Source organism: Thermobia domestica, chromosome 3 (assembly GCF_964235325.1).
Source record: "Thermobia domestica chromosome 3, izTheDome1.hap1.1, whole genome shotgun sequence".
Classification (NCBI taxonomy): Eukaryota; Metazoa; Arthropoda; class Insecta; order Zygentoma; family Lepismatidae; genus Thermobia; species Thermobia domestica.
The window spans coordinates 46,938,365-46,955,835 of NC_137456.1; the positions used below are offsets into that span (position 1 = coordinate 46,938,365).

The window sequence follows — 17,471 nt, forward strand, 5'->3', positions numbered from 1 at the left end:
GGTAGTCCCAGAAGTACCCGGCCTCACGTATGTTGTTAGCAATTGTTATTTGAAAAACATTTCTATGGTCGAAAATATCAATCTTACAAAGCTTTAGTTCGAAGTTTGAAGACGCTACGTCTTTACCATTTGTTTGGCAGCCGTCAATAGTAAACGCTTTCCGTGATTTTGTAAACATGGAAAAATGGGTCATTGTTATGTGATACAATACTTACATTTGAAAGATCTTAGTGCAACCAATATAACAGCTGAGGTAAATTCTACACTGAGGTAGTCTGTTTCTTCGTTTACATAAAATATTGGGTGGTTGTGTTTAAACGAGGAGGTACGAGCTGCAAAGACAAACATCCCAGTGGTCAACCAAATGAGGTGGCCACGCCTAATATGAAGAAGAAAACTCACAAAATGGTATTAGATGACAGTTGACTGAAAGCACGAGAGCTAACAGACATGGTAAGCATTTCAGAAAGTGCTGAACATCTCATATTGACTGAAACTTTGGCCATGAGAAAATTGTGCGAGGTAAGTGACACGTTTCCTCAGAATGGAACAAAAATGTCCTGAGAAAGTTTCAATAGAGTGTTTCTCGATGTTTCACAGCAATAAAGCCGAGTTTTGGCGTCGACTGAATACCTTGAATGAAACATAGAAATTCGCTTCACATCTGAAGCGAAAGAACTGTCAAAACAATGGACTGAAAGGAGAGTATCGACACCAAAGAAGGCGAAGACAGTTCCATCTGCTGGCAAGGTCACGCGATGGCCAAAATCAGTGAGCTAAAGTTCGATTTGCTTCCTCACGCACCCTATTCCTCAGATTTAGCACCATCAAATTATTTTCTCTTTCTAAACTTGAAAAAATGGCTGGATGGTAAAAGATTTGTTAACAATAATGAGGTGGAGTCTGTGTTAATGGGTATTTTGAGAAGCATGACAATTCACACTTTAAACAGGGCATCGAAGGTATTGAACATCGCCGGGGAAAATGTATGAGTTGAAAGGAGACTATGCTGACTATTGTTTCATTTTTTTGTGTTTTATTTGTTAGGTCGGTACTTTTGGGACTACCCTCACATATATACCAAATCCTGAAACGATATGAGCTTGGAAGTTTGAATTCCCCCTGAATGAAGTTCTGTGTACTCTACTGCTTGGAATCAGTATAAAGAAATAAAATTCTAGTAGAAAATTTGATTTTAATTTTTGAAAAAATAATAAATAAGACCAATTAAAAAGAATGGTAAATAATGGAGCTGTAACGCATCAAAGAAAAACTTTTGAACAGGGGATATCCTAATGGTTCTGACTTACACAGTTGAAGCAAGTTCTATGGAAATTAAAATCAGTGCACTTACTGTAGATAGTAGCTAATAGTACCAATCAGAAATTCCCTCCATTGCAATACAATGGACGCTATGGTGGTCGAAAAGCATATATCTTGACCAAAGTGCTAACGATGGTCAAGAATTCATTTAAAATGGTTCAACTGTCATGTCACGTAAGGGCAATATACAACTTTGATTTTTACTTATACGTAGAGGTATATTATTATGGTTAAAAAATTTAATGAAACTTACAGGAATATAAATAAAGTATTTTATTTTATACACGAACATTAACACACACACACAACACACACACGTCTAATTCTAATATAGCTTTTATGCCATTTACCGTCCTTCTCTGAAAGTAGAAATAAAATAAACTCTGGAATCTTTGGCAGTAGATTTCTGTAAATATGGAGAAACAAAACTATTAGTCATTTTGGTTAACATTAATTTTTGTTTTTCTCATCACTTAATATTCGGATTGTAATACTTGCTGTCTTTCGCATTGTGGGCTTCGAATTATCTTTGTATTTTGGCATTATTATCTATTTTCTATTATTCATCTATATCACTTAGAGAATAATAGCATATCATAGCAAACAAACCAACCTTTTACAGGCCCCGAAAATTATATTTGCTGCACAATTTAGTTCTTATAAATTCTTGCAGTTTTTATGAATTCTGTTAGATCTTTATATGAAACACTCTGAATTAAGCATTCAGAAAAAATGATGTGAGTTTGTATAACATTTTTAGAAAGTTACGTGATTTGAAAAAGGAGAACAAAATAATGTTTCTACGTACGTGTGTTTTATAATAGGTGGATATGAAAAGGGTTCAGTACCCCTAAACGTTCTCAATATAAATACCCAACTTCTTTACATTTTCATTCTCTTCCCCACTTCTCACGCCTATTTAGCTAGCTTCGCCAATACAATTATAATTATAAAAGTGAAATCTGTCAGTTTAATGTCCCACGAATATGCCTGTTAAGCAAACACCTGGAATGTTGCCTTAGACGGATGGTTAAGGTGAATGAATAATGATAGAAGAAATGGTGGGGAAAAATGTGAGAGGAAACGGGAGTACTCGAGAATGTTGTCACAATGTTGTCCATCACAAACTTACTTGACCGAGGATCGAGCCCTGGACCCCACGAACCAGAGGTAAGAGCTCTACCACTGAGCCGCCACGCCCCCAATATTTGATTGTAAATTTTTCTCTTGGGCTTTACTGTGAAAATTATTTATAACGGTTTCAAGAACATTAAAAAAAGATCTTTATATGCAAAAATTAAAACAGCGTTTTGTGTCCCTTTTCACGAGAAAATTGCTGAACTGTTTAAAATGAATTTTTGAACGTAGCACTTAAATCGAGATGCGGTTTTGTTATTTCACTTTGATAATCAACAATTCAACGAACTGAAATAAATTGATCACCATTAACGTCAATTGCATCGGATCATGAAATCCGCAACGCCTGGAATGTTAGATAACCCACACAGCACCGTTGCATAAATGGTTGCAGACTCGACGGCGTATTTGGTTCATATAGATCCAACTTTTTATTAGTTTCCAGTGACGAAAGGAGTGATCATGGTGATCATGAAAAAAATTTATCTCGAAATTTCAACAAATTTACACGTTTCATGGACATCTGTCTGTATGTTTGTCTGTTCGTCATGATACATACTCACCGAGAGGCCATACCGTTCAACGTATCGAGACAAAATTTTAAACTTAAGGTTTTAATGTGATTCCCCATAGAGATTTTTAAATTTCTTTTCTACTCCTAATATAGGGGTCGTTTATTGAAAGGATGAAAATAAAAAACAACTCTAATGATTTTGTTTATATTTCAGAAATCAATTTTTCAATAACAACTACATCTGTAAGATAATCAATTTCTCTGGCAGAAAAAAGAATCAAGAAGGGGTAGTTTACTCTTGGGGATGTTCTTTTTAGACGATTTTTCAGACGATTTAATTCGTATTTCGTAAAGAAACATTTCTTAAATTACCTGGCAATACGTATAATTCATTCGTCTTGAAAAATTGTTCGAGGGGTAGTTAATTTTAGGGATGTTTTTCCGGACGATTTTCTCAAAAATGACTCACACAATTTTGTTTATATTTCGTAATTAAATATTTCATTAATTATCTAATAATATAACATAACTCACTTGTTCTGTAAAAACACGAGGGGTAATTTATTTTTGGAGGTTGAGTTTCTTGGACAATTTTCTCAAAAATGATTAGGGAAATTTGTTCCTAATTTATAAATAAATACTTCATTCTTAAGCTGATATGGCATAACTCATGTTCTGAAAAAAATGTACGAGCTATAGTTTATCCTTGGAGTGACTTTTTCAAACAATTTTCTCAGAAACTACTCAGGCGGTTTTGTTTATATTTCACAAATAAATATTTCCTTAACTACTGTATCTGTCAATATTGTACAACTCATTTATATTGAAAAAAGCACAAGGAATAGTTCCTTCTTGATGGTGAGCTTTCTTTTCAGATGATTTTCTCAAAAACGACTCAGGAAATTTTTTCTCATATCTCATATATAAATATTTCATTAATATTTGTATAATGTTACACGAATCACTTTCATCGACTATTTATAAGGATTAATTTACTCTTGGTGGTTCCTCGGGGTTGTCCCATTTTCTTCTGCCTTCTTCATTCCACCATTTTGTTCATTATCACTGTTTCCTTTAGCCGCGAGTCATTGCGTGTAAAATTAAACTATATATAGTATATATAGTACTTGTTATGCTCTGAAACTCCTTTGAAAGCATAACAGATTCAGTATGAAATATGTAGATAACTCTTACAATGAAAAAGGCAGTGTAAACTTTTTAATCTGTTCCGTACAAACTTTATCTCTCTCCTTCTATCAAATTTCATAATTGGACTTGATTCCTTTGTGCTCTGAATGCTCCATATAAATACTTAATAAATTGGAGAGTTTTAAGATAATTTTAAGCCAAGTATTGTGCAATTTCAACATTTTTTTCTCCAAGTAATGCCACGATCAAAGGCAAAATTCGGGCAGGGAAGTCAATTACTCCGCTGACTTGGCAAAATATATATCTTTTCAATCAATCAATATATATATATATATATATATATATATATATATATATATATATATATATATATATATATATATATATATATATATATATATATATATATATATATATATATATTAATATACTAATAGAAAACGTAAAAGGCGTGGAAGATTTAGATTCGATTCCTGGTGGGAGTTCCTGTGGTTCTGATCCCACATTAAGATGTAAGTACAGGCTTTACATAGCCTCGCTAAACTGAAATTCAACCTCAGTCAGAAATGTAAAACTCTTATGCAGGTAAAGAATCTTACCCTTTGCTCAGTGGTAGAACGTTCACCTCTGGTGCTTGGGGTTTCTGGATCGATCCTAGCTCGAGCCAAGTGAACTTTGTGGTGAACATACACTGTGTGCTTGGGTTTTCTCGGGATTCTCTCGTTTCCTCCCACTTTATTCATTCTACCATTGCATTCATTTTTCATCATCACAATCTCCTTTAGCCTGGCCGATATAATCGTGAGACGTAAAACTTATAGATTTCATTTCATTTCATTTTTCTCTTTCTCTTTCAAGCAAACTTTGAAATAATATGCCATTTAACAGTTATATTACTTTGCCCTTAAGCTTCATTTAGTTATTCCATGTCTCCAAATATCTTTATTTTGTCCTTCCATTGTCTGCTTTCTTCGAGGCCGTGGTTTATCATTTTTTTTCTCCAAATGAAACTTGTAATTTGTTCTTTCTTCTTTGCTGAAAAATGAGAACCGTTCAAAAGTTTCCTGATTTATAAAGTTCGAACCACAGGTTAATGATCACACAATGAAATAAATAAATATAATAAAACGAACAAAGACCATAGAAACACAATAATCAAAAACCATCACCAACCAACTTATATCCAATGTTTTTAATTGTTTCTGCCGATTTTATATCTCGTTTAGTTTTAATGGGTTGGATATAAGTTTAAAAAACAGAGACACGCACTGATTGTTGTTATTTTTGTGCAAAAACCACTGCCACATTATATCTCCTTCAACTTTTAATGAACACAGCCGGTTACTATGGCAACTATGAAGGACATTTGGCGCAAGCAAGGCGCCCGTCAGAATCAACTCACCGGATATGTGAACGCAGGCAGACAGAGACACACACACACACACACATACACAAACACACACAAATATATATATATATATATATATATATATATATATATATATATATATATATATATATATATATATATAACGTAAACAAACATACTTCATACTGATTCCTCACTCTCAAATATCTTGTCTCCCCACCCACTCCCGTTTTTTTCTCTTGCTGTCTGGATTTTAAAAAAAATGCTTTAAAAATAATGACAAATGCTGGAGGCATTTCTGTTTTTCTCTCAGAAATAATTTTATGTTTTCTCTCAATCCGACGATAAATTAGGTAACTTATTTTTTACTCCAGTATATTTTATTAAGCTCCTATTAGCAACAACGTTTCATATGACAAACATTTTTTCTCACACTGTTTACATCTCACTTTAGTTTAATTGTTTGGATTTTGAGTTACTCTCTTTTTTGTTTTCTTTAATATACTTAGTTATGTCATAAATTCTGTCACAGAAGGAAGATCTTCCTGTAACTGATGCAGACGTATGAGAACTTGGACAGTGAACACAGGCCAGTTGTAGAAAAAGCCTCAATGAGTGAAGATGGAATGAGGCGTCAGGGAGAACAGAGTTGCTTTAATTGCCATGCGCAAGTGTGATACAGAACCGAAGGTCATATTCGACCTCCTCCAACCACTGAACATAACGTTGCGTGTTTGTTTATCGTGTCATCGCAAGATTCCATGATCTTTCCTCTGTCAATGATCGGCTAAGATCCGGACGTCTAAGGTCAGTACGTGTCCTAGGGGGCAAGGGCGCCGATTTCTCTGTAAATTTGGGGGAGCATTTAGATGCAGAAGGTATATATATATATATATATATATATATATATATGAGGATTTTAAGACAAATTGCATTCAAATTATGCCAAATATATTCAAATTATTCACAAATAAAATAGGGGGCCCACATGAGCTTTGTGGAAGGCCGGCCCCCCAGGATCGGCGCCCTTGCTAGGGGGTGTTTAAAGCAGTCCGAGAAAGCATAAGAAGGAATTAATTCCGGAAAGAGAAGCTTATGGCCAGAGTGTTACAAATTTCGACATGTACAATGTCGTGAGTCATCAGAAAATAATTTTCATGTGAGGCACTGTCGCCGGACCACAGACCATCGCTTAAATGACAGGCTTAAAACCATCAGGTGTCAGAAAACAAATGAACTGTTCCAGTGGCGTTCAAAAAATGGATATAAGAATATAATTTTTACAGATGAAAAGATTTTCATCGTGGAGGAAAAAAATTAACAATCAGCGTGACAAAGTAGGACATCTGCAGAAACGAAAGCGAACACCACGAGTCCTGAGAGGTCATTATCCAGCATCGATGATGGTGTGGTGCCGTGTGTACTACAAAGTGGTGACACCATTTTATTTCTGCCTACAAAATGTGAAAACTGGGGCACGAAACTATCAACGGATTGTTTGGAGGATGTCGTGAGGCTTATAAACAACACGTTGTTCTCTACGATACCATGACTATTCCAACAAGAATCAGTTCCATCCTACAAGGCACGAACACTACAGCAGTGGCTACGGGATAATGCTCCTGCATTTATTACTGATGAGGATTGGCCATCTGTCGGTTGGAACTTTAGTCCACTGCACTATTGTTTGTGGGACGTTTTCTAGAGGAAAGCATACAGTAAATCTCGCCACAGTTTAGACCACTTAAAGGCAGATCTCGTTAAGACAGTGAAGGAAATAGCCATTGAGATCATTCGTGTCGCAATTGATGATTGGTCCAGGAGACTTAGAGCATGTGTCAAGGCCGAAAAAGACCATTTCAAATGAATTCTCGTTTTAGCACTTTTCTGTATTTCAGGTAATAAATGTATATCATTGGTATCTTTTTGTTTCAATGATTGTATTCTCTAACCTGACCAACGTTTGTGACAGAATTTATGGCAGAGCTAAGTTACACATATAAAATATCCCTGGCACAAAACAAGTATGTTCTGCTACATAGTAAGAAATCATACATTTAATTTTGTATTTTAATATATTATACATGTATTTTATATGCAATACGAGTATTCGTTAGATACATGATAAAAAACAGTTCAATATCTTTCGTTTTATTGAAAAGTTACCAACTTTAAAGCACACACACACACACACACACACACACACACATATATATATATATATATATATATATATATATATATATATATATTTAAATCCGCTTTCCCTACTCAGTATGTGTAATTAAACGGAAATTAAATTATAAAAATCCATCTCCACTCAGTTGCTAAATGTGTTCAAAAAATTCATTTTAAGTGGTTCAACAATTCCCTTATTTTTTTTTTTTTTTTTTTTTTTTTTTTACCATTTTACGAATACAAAATATAAAATTAAATTGTTCCCTGCCGCACTCTTAGAACTGAAATTTTCGAAACGTTGGGAACATGTGCAATTATTTGTACTGGGGAGATTATATACTGGGCTTTCTGTTACCTAATTTGAAGGGCTCCGGAGACTGTCCAGTTTGGGCAAAATTTTTGAACTTCCTTCTCCCCTTAGAGATACGCATTTTAGTGAGGTACTAACTATTTTCCAAAAATCATTTCAAATAGTTCAACGGTATATATTTGCAAAATTCAACTTTATATTTGCTTAACTTCTTGCTTTGCACTTATAGTGGTTAGCCCCTCTAAATTTCTCAAATTAACACCATAAGACATACCATACAATCAAATAATTATATATTTATTCACACCTACATCTTACATATCAGATACATCTACAGCAGTGATAACCCATAAATATTTCCTCCAATAATTTCCACTTCCTCAGGCTTCTTTACTTGTAGCCTCCCCTAGTTGATCCCCATTTATATTATATTATAATTAGCAGAATACCCGTTCTTCGCACGGGGAGAATACGTTTCATTTTGGACATAAAGAACAATGGGGGTTGAGTTTGGAGTTAAACGGCATCGGAAGTGTTACTGTTCATCTGAGAGACCCCGAAAACGATGTAATCGACACAAATATCTGTCACTTTCGATCATTTTTAAATATCCCCCCTCCTCCCTCTCCCGTAAGTTGGACAGTCGAAGTGAAATGATAAAAACCCATCCGAGGCTTGAACCTCATTGATGTTGAAAATTTGACCGAAATCGGTCGGGTGGTTCATTTATATATATATATATATATATATATATATATATATATATATATATATCAGCCTCCTCTCTCCCTTCCCTAAGTTCTACCGCCAAAATGAAATGATATAAAACTTCCCAGGCCCGAACCGCATCTGTGTTGAAAATTTGATTGACTTCAGTCGGGGGTCTCAAAAGGTATGATGTTACAAATATAGTGACTTTTAATTTTATGTATTAGATAATATTATTTTATGAAGTACCTGATAATGGAATCAATATATCTATTAATTTAACAACTTAGTACATACTTTAGAAGTATTAACCTATAGAATTACCTATATCTATTCATCAACAACTTGAACTTTATTCATCTTAGATAAATTAGAAAAACGACAACATTAAGTTTTAAATTGAATATAAGGCGGAAGATGTGAATCAGAATTAAAATGTGTATTAATTGACACATTTGTTGTTAAGCTTTTTATGTCTCATACTATCTGTATACATGATGTAACAAAAAGATCGGGAATTGTGTAATATCTCGAAAAAAAAACTTTCGGATCAAAAATCATGAAATGTGTGTCCAATATATTTAAAAGATCTTTTCAACCGACATGAAAAAAAGTTGCCCCTTCCCTAAAGGGCATGGAGGGAACAACATTAAAATTTCAAATGGAAACCCTTACTTTTATTGCAAATTTGGATTCTTTAACCGAAAATACGTAATTTTTACTTGAAATATTCTTTCGTTATTCTTCTAGATGACGCTGTAATCACAAAAAAAAGGAAGATCATCGTATGTCAACTAGGGTTGATAATAAACAAAATATCTCAACAAATACACTTGCAATTGAAAGCAACACGGAATACGTGTCAAATATTTTTAAAAGATCTATTCAATTAACATTTAAAAAAGTTCCCCCTAAGGGAAGAGGATGGGGTAATTTTAAAATTTCAAATAGAAACCCTCTACTTTAATTGTAGATTCGGATTCTGCAACAGAAAATACGTAACTTTTAGTTGAAGCTCTTTTTTCGTTATCCTCCTAGATGGCGTTCTAAAGTATATAAAAGAAGTCCAGGCCAAACCACTTAAGCTAGAAACTTGAAATTTGGACAAGGCATAGGAGTTGTGATGTAAGCAGAGCCGTTGCGTGGGTTGTAAGTGCCCGGGGCGAGAATTTCCCAGACGCCCCCTCCCCTGCCCCAGTGTCTTATGGAAAACAACCAGAGTTTATTCTGTACTCCTTGATTTAAATATGGAATGGAAGTTCATAATGTAAGATAAAAGAAGTTGCTATTATGTCAATTTTTTAAAGTGAATGGTTTTTATAGTTAGAACATAAAGGTTAATACAAACATGGTTTTGAAATATTGAAATCGAGTGCAATTCTTATTTATTTTGAACTTGATACAAACCAACATAGTAAAAGCATGGAGTCAGTAGCGTACTCAGGAATTTATTTCGGGAGGGGTCCAAACTCAATATGAGGGTATTTTATATTAAAATTCCTAAAATTGCCCCTAAACTTAGGCTGAATGTACACAAAAGTCGAAATTTGGGGGGGGTCCGGACCCCCAGGACCCACCCCTTGCGTACGTCCCTGCATAGACTATACAACATATTAAAGCCCGACCCACCCCTTGCGTACGTCCCTGCATAGAGTATACAACATATTAAAAGCCCAATATGTAAGTGATAACAAAAACAACTTAATTTTCCGACTTTCACTAAAAAATAACAAAATAAACTTTTCATTCCTTGCGATTAACACATAAATTTTTCAGTAAATTTTTCATCGGTGACATTGGGAAAGGGGGGCCCTCGAATACACAAGGTTAGGCAGTACCCCTCGAAACGTTTTGCATTGTAATGCCTTTTTAACTGTTTTCAGCTTAATAGGATAGCCTAAATTTTAATATTATTAAGATTTCTTTCTCCATTTTATGGGGGTACCCTTGAGCCACCTCCATGGCTACGTCCTTGATATTCTGTTATTGGTTGGAAAGTATATGCGAAGTTGTATTTGTGATGCTAACTGATTAGCAAGTGTTGTCAAAATATACAGATAATTGTAGTATTGCAGTCATTGTGGTATTACTTGAGCATTTCTCGGACGGAATAGGAATAAAGAAATGTTATTGAATTCTACTGAAGATTATTCAGTTTGTACCAAACTGTCATACGGATGAGAAGTAAGTAGTAGCAGATCTCGGTCAGTTTTCCAAGGTAAAAACTCTTCTCGCAGAGGGCTGGAGAGAGTTTTAGTTGAATAATCCAAGACGATGTTTTACATTACTGGTAATTTTACTTAGTGGTGGTCTGATCATTATTAAAATGTCTTATTTAACATTATTTTTTTAAAAAAATCATTTATCACCATAATCTGAATTCCTTGAATTTTGTTGATTTGCCGTCCCGGCATCTCCTTGGCAGCGGCGCCCGGGGCGATTGCCCGGTCGCCCAATCCACGCGACGGCCCTGGATGTATGTCCCATTAAACAACGATTTTTTAACATTTGGCGGCGAAGAGGGGAAAGAGGGGTGGCAATTATTATCTTAAAATATCAATATTTTGGAATCTCTGAATGTTAGAGATACGAACTTCGGTATATGAATTTCTCATTTAAAATAATTAGACAGTCTTTCAACGTTTATATATATATATATATATATATATAAACGTTGAAAGACTGTCTAATATATATTTGACCTAGAAAGGAAGAAAATGACTTTTCATTTTGAATAATTAAAGACGTCTTTTAACGTTTTTGATGTTTTCCTTGGAAGGAAAGAAAAAGGAATGGGGGATTGTAATCATTAGAATAACAGGACCATATCTCAAAATTCCTGAAGAGTAGAGACATGTTCACTGAATACATGTTTCAGCGTTACTTGATGCTTCCCTTAGAGGGGAAGAAAAAGAGTTTCGTAATTGTTATAATAAGATTGTCATATTACAAAATCCCTTAAGATTAAATATATGTTAGTGACATGAGAAGTGTGAGCCTGTAAGCTGTGCAAACGTGGAGATCCGAGGGGTAAAGTCTCCCAGCTAGCTGGTGATTAGTTATAACATCAAAGCGTAAAAGCAACATTAATTTAAAGTCAATGTTTCCATCTGCCAATTGTAGCCAATGGTTAAAATTTTCTTTTAAACAAGCAAGCCACTATTATTATTTATATTACAGGTGTTAAACATTTGACTGATAAAAATACCAATTAATAAAAGTGGAAAGTTTGAGTTTCAGCATTGTATATGAAACATAAATAGTTCTTACCTAAAAGCTCTTTTTTAAGGGAAAAAAATAGTATCCACCATGTTGCATGAAGTCTTTTGTTTTTATAATTATATTAATACTTATTTTCTAGTTCTAGTTATTCTTGGTATTACCAAGGTAAGTTAAAGTTATTTAAGTAATAGCAACCCTTTCTCCAATTGAGAATGAAATGGCCAATAAAGAACATGTCCGAAACAACTCCTAGATACCTTCAAAATGGATGCTAAGTCATTACTCATACAGGATCAATTTACTTTGGTTATTATGGGTTGACCTTTCTTTTAATGCAGAAATTTGTGAAGTAAGGAGGGGAATGGATTCCATAGCTCTTTAGTATTAATCAACTGGTAAGACTTAACGTATCGAAATTATAATGTTGTGGTTTATTAGTACAGGGTGATCCAATGAAACCACCCACATTTTGAAGGCTAATAAAATTTTAAAAAGTACTCAATTTAGAAACTTGTTTATTCGAAAATATAAAATGGTATTGATGACAGTTTATAATTACGTTGTTCTGATTTGAAGTACTGAGTTCTCTTGACACATTAATTGACAATGCATTTATTGTCAATAATACCCACTAAAATCCACCACTTTTTATCTGCTGTAACGCTGTCAGTGGAACGGCGAGAGGAGAGGTCATCCCTTCCGATCACCACTCTCCTAATGTTTTCAGTCGTCCTTATAGTTTGGTTAGGAGCTCATGGTTAGGGATGCGCATGAGACCAGATTTGTGACTGTCTCGCCTCGAAAATGTACTGTAAAATTGATGTCTCGACTCGAAAAATGTATATTTCTCTATTGGAAGAGTCTTGTCTCGATTCGAATTTTGTCAAGAAAATCCTGTCTCGACTCGTCTCGTGCGCGTCCTTACACATGGCTCATATATAGTCGAATTTTGTTTTCAAAAGCAGCAGCTCTGTGATTACTGTGCAAAGAGCTTCTCGCTTAAAATTTGTTTATTCCACGTAAAATAAGATGCAGTGGATCGAGAAGTTCCGAACAACGAGCTCAACGTTGAAAAACAAAATAATCCAGTCAACCTAAAAGTGTTCGTATGTCTAAGAATATTGAGCAATTACCAATTATAGATTTCTGAAATCATCATCAAATTGTATTGTCAATTGTTTCATTAAAGCGTTTACAAACTCTTTTCAATATATATATATGTATATGAATGTATTAATGTTAAAAAGAAAACCTTCTCTAGTAATTTGGTAACCTTTAAGAAGTAAAATTATATTACTTTATTCGCAGAAAGTTATAATTAATTAAATTCTGTTTACCCATTCCAAAAATTTTCTTCATCAGAAAGAAACAAAAAAAAAGTTTCAATGAGAAATTAGTTAATTTTTGTCCTATGGATTCAACGAGACTAAATAGATTTGCGTTTATTCGTACTAACTTGGCCGTAGAATGTTTATGAAAGAAAAATGTATACATTCTATTATTTCAATCTTACTCATTTTTGGCAACAAAAAAAAAACTTAATGTGTTTATTAATACGTTACATTTAACTGCTACTTCGAACATTTGCTTTATTAAAGAACAGAAATGTGTTAATGGATTTTGATACGTAACTTGGAATTTAATTTTTTAATATAGAATCAGCACAAAGACAAAATATTATAGTCACGTGTGCTGAAATTTTTAATATTAAATTCTTGTACATTAATTTTCCTTCTGTTTATATTGAATTAAATATATAGAATTTAAATAATTATTTGTTCCATTAAAATGTTCAGTAGAAATTACTTCTCTAATTTAGTGTGGATAATTATTCGAGACGTAATCGTGGTCGTTGCGTGGTTAGTTCTTTACTGCTACTGTATTACTGCATTCCTTACACTCGATTTATCTTTGTGATGTTTCTTAACTTTTGTATGTCAGAAATTCGTATTTGATTCCTTTGGTTTCTACAGGGTGATTTTTTTTCAATTCATAAATTTCATTTGGGTCTAGAATTTCTAACTGAAGTCCGATTTTCATGTGGTTTGTGGCAAGTGACCAAGGAAGGATGGAAAATTTATGGGACTGTGTTTATTGGTTTAAATTCATCCGGGATAATAACGACCACGCCTCAAGAAAGGCAGCAAATATTCGCCAATGTACCTTACAATTAGACTGATGTTTTGGATTTTTCAAGCGAAATTGCCGAATACAAATTAAGTGTTACTGGGAATACAAATGAAGTGTTAGTGGTAACACCCATAAATCACGTTGAATAGCTATAGCCGGTCTCTTGCTACAAGCGACAGAGAGATTTCTTGGGCGACCTAAGGAGTAGATAACTGACATTTCCCACAACACCCGCCTGTGGGGTCCGATGCATCTCTGTCTCACTCACAAGAGGTCCTGTTTCTTCCAATTTATTACTAGCAACCATATTATGTCACTGTCTAGGGCAGAACGTGAGGCAGATTTGTTTCTAAATGCCTTTTGCGTAACAACAACAGATTCCGTTCTCCAAAAACTTTTTAACAATAAACTCATGTTGCTCCAAAGAGTACACTATTCTCACTTGTTCTGATCATACTCACATAATAGCACAAAGATGTATAGCACAATTCCCAATACAACGGCCCAGTTTTCTGTTTCTTATTGATCTTGGCAAGGTTGCTATCTAATGAAGAAAACTCAAATCTCCACACCGCACTACACCTCATTCCAATTGTAAGGTACACTGGCAAATATTTGTTGTGTTCCCGTACGAATTTAAGCCAGTGAACATAGTTCCATAAATTTCCATCCTTTCTTGATCATTTGCCACAAAGCGCGTGAAAATCGGACTTTAGTTAGAAATTCTAGACCCAAATGAAACCGATGAACTTTTAAAAAAATCATCCTGTATTAGACAGTAATTTAAAACTCTATGTTCTGCGACGTCAAAATTTGCTGCTCTCATTCTGAGAGAATTGCGAAGAAAAGAGGAAGTAGGAAATACATAGAAAGTAGGGAATAGCTGATTAGAGATATAGGTGACAAGCAAGCAAGGCGCCGTCGATGGTTCTTTAGATACACTTCTCGTGGGTTTATGGCTAACCTTACTTGTTTTATTAGCACCTACCATCCCATCCTTTGCTGACTTGTTTTGCTAACGCATTCCATCCCCTTATTTGTTGATTTATTTTATTAGTTCCATTCTCTCCTTTGCTGACTTGTTTTACTAGCGCATTCCACTCTCTTCTTTGTTGATTTATTTTATTAGTTCCATTCTCTCCTTTGCTGATTTGTTTTACTAGCTCATTCCATCCCCTTCTTTGTTGATTTATTTTATTAGTTCCATTCTCTCCTTTGCTGACTTGTTTTACTAGCGCATTCCACTCTCTTCTTTGTTGATTTATTTTATTAGTTCCATTCTCTCCTTTGCTGATTTGTTTTACTAGCTCATTCCATCCCCTTCTTTGTTGATTTATTTTATTAGTTCCATTCTTTCCTTTGCTGACTTGTTTTACTAGCGCATTCCACTCTCTTCTTTGTTGATTTATTTTATTAGTTCCATTCTCTCCTTTGCTGATTTGTTTTACTAGCTCATTCCATCCCCTTTTTGTTGATTTATTTTATTAGTTTCATTTTCTCCTTTGCTGACTTGTTTTACTAGCGCATTCCATTCCCTTCTTTGTTGATTTATTTTATTAGTTCCATTCTCTCCTTTGCTGACTTGTTTTACTAGCGCATTCCATCCCCTTTTTGTTGATTTATTTTATTAGTTCCATTCTCTCCTTTGCTGACTTGTTTTACTAGCGCATTCCATTCCCTTCTTTGTTGATTTATTTTATTAGTTCCATTCTCTCCTTTGCTGACTTGTTTTACTAGCGCATTCCATCCCCTTTTTGTTGATTTATTTTATTAGTTCCATTCTCTCCTTTGCTGACTTGCTTTATTAGCGTGTCCCATCCGTTCCTTTGCTGACTTTTTTATTAGCGCATTCTATAATCTCATTTGCCAAACCTGTTACCTCTCTGTCCTGTTTCTGACCATAAAAATAGACTTCTACGTCATCCGAGAAATGATCAGAAGCCTGTGGTGAAACGTGTATATATTATTTCATACAACCAATACAGCCAACAGATAATACGTTAGGTTATTATTCGACATAGCCTTCATATCAGTTGAAGCACTTGTTGCATCGTAGGATGAGTTCGAAGATTCCTGCCTGGTAAAAATCCTGTCCTTGCGTGTTCAACCACGTTTTCGCGACGTGTTTCACCTCCTCGTCTGACCAAAGCGACGGCCTCCTATGTGCTTCTTCAGGTGCGGGAACAGGTGAAAGTCGCTTGGAGTGAGATACAGGCTGTAAGGAGGATGGTCAATGATGTCCCAACGAAACTACTTCAACAGCACGGTGGTCCTCTAGGCTACGCTCCTTGTCGATGACGTTTTCTCCACCAGCTGGAAACTTCCGACATCATTCTGCGACTTGAAGACGAGACATTATAGTCTCTACGTAAACCTCTACCAGCCACGGTTACATGTTTCGCCCAATTCGAATAACTGAGCGGACTTCTTCACGAGATCAGTTTTCCAAACGAGTCGCCATTTATGTTTACCTCCAACTAGTGCCGTATCTGGCGAATGACTGAAACTCTGCACAGTTGCCAACTCCATGTATTAAAATTACTCTCACCCCTAATTCCTCTATAAAAGACGAGAATCCAGAAATATCAGCCTTGTAACCTTAGTTTTTGATCCTCCCTCGTACATTAGCCACTGAGAAACGACTATATTAAAATATGTATAATCTTATAATGATTTTCTTTTCTTTTCATTACAGTCTCTCCGAGAAGTCATTCCTCACGTGAAAAAGGAACGAAGGCTATCAAAAATCGAAACTCTGACCCTCGCGAAGAACTATATAATGGCGCTCACCAACGTTATTTGTGAAATGCGAGGGGAGGAGAAGCCATACGCACTCATGCAAACAAGTCACAACTCAACTTCGAATGATAATACCGAACCAGAAATGGCAGCAGCTGTTCCACCGGACGCAAGAGTCATGCCTACAAATATGTTTGATGAAGATAAAAGTTTTTACGAAGAATCGTCTCCTGCAAGTATCTTTTAATGTGGGTGGATATTTTAAGTAACTTTTTTTTTTAATTTTTGGGGATAGTGGAACTGCTGTGACAAGATTTGTTTTCGACAAATTACGGGAGAATTATCAGAAATGTGTAACAAAGGTGCATATTCTAGTCAACACTAGTCGATATCTCTGTACATATTACTATACTAGGCCTAAATGATCTCTGAAACAGCAGAAACAGTATAAACGTAGGCCTAAGAGATTTTCAGAAAAGTTAACACTAGTTGCCAAAGTGAACGAAACACTTGAAAACCTCTTAATTCAAGTTATATCCACAAGAATTTAGTACAAGAGTCAGTAATTCCATAGTTTTACTGCCGTATGTACAAAGAGACAAAAAGAAGTGTATAGTCCGACTTGGTTTGGTTTTCAGGTTTTAGTGTTCCTTTCAACAGCGAGGCTATATGAGACGTATATCTACAGCTTA

At 34.9% G+C, this 17,471-nt stretch overlaps 1 protein-coding gene across 1 annotated transcript in view; it reads left to right on the top strand.

The window, feature by feature from the left end:
• The window catches only part of dimm (basic helix-loop-helix family member dimmed), a 589,956-nt gene extending 572,731 nt beyond the window's left edge, over nucleotides 1–17,225 (top strand). Inside the window, exon 4 of the mRNA XM_081753073.1 lies at nucleotides 16,736–17,225. Within this exon, the coding sequence (XP_081609199.1) occupies nucleotides 16,736–17,026 (291 nt within the window). The 3' untranslated portion in view covers nucleotides 17,027–17,225. The remainder of the gene's footprint in view (nucleotides 1–16,735) is intronic.
• The last annotated feature ends 246 nt before the right edge of the window (nucleotides 17,226–17,471 follow it).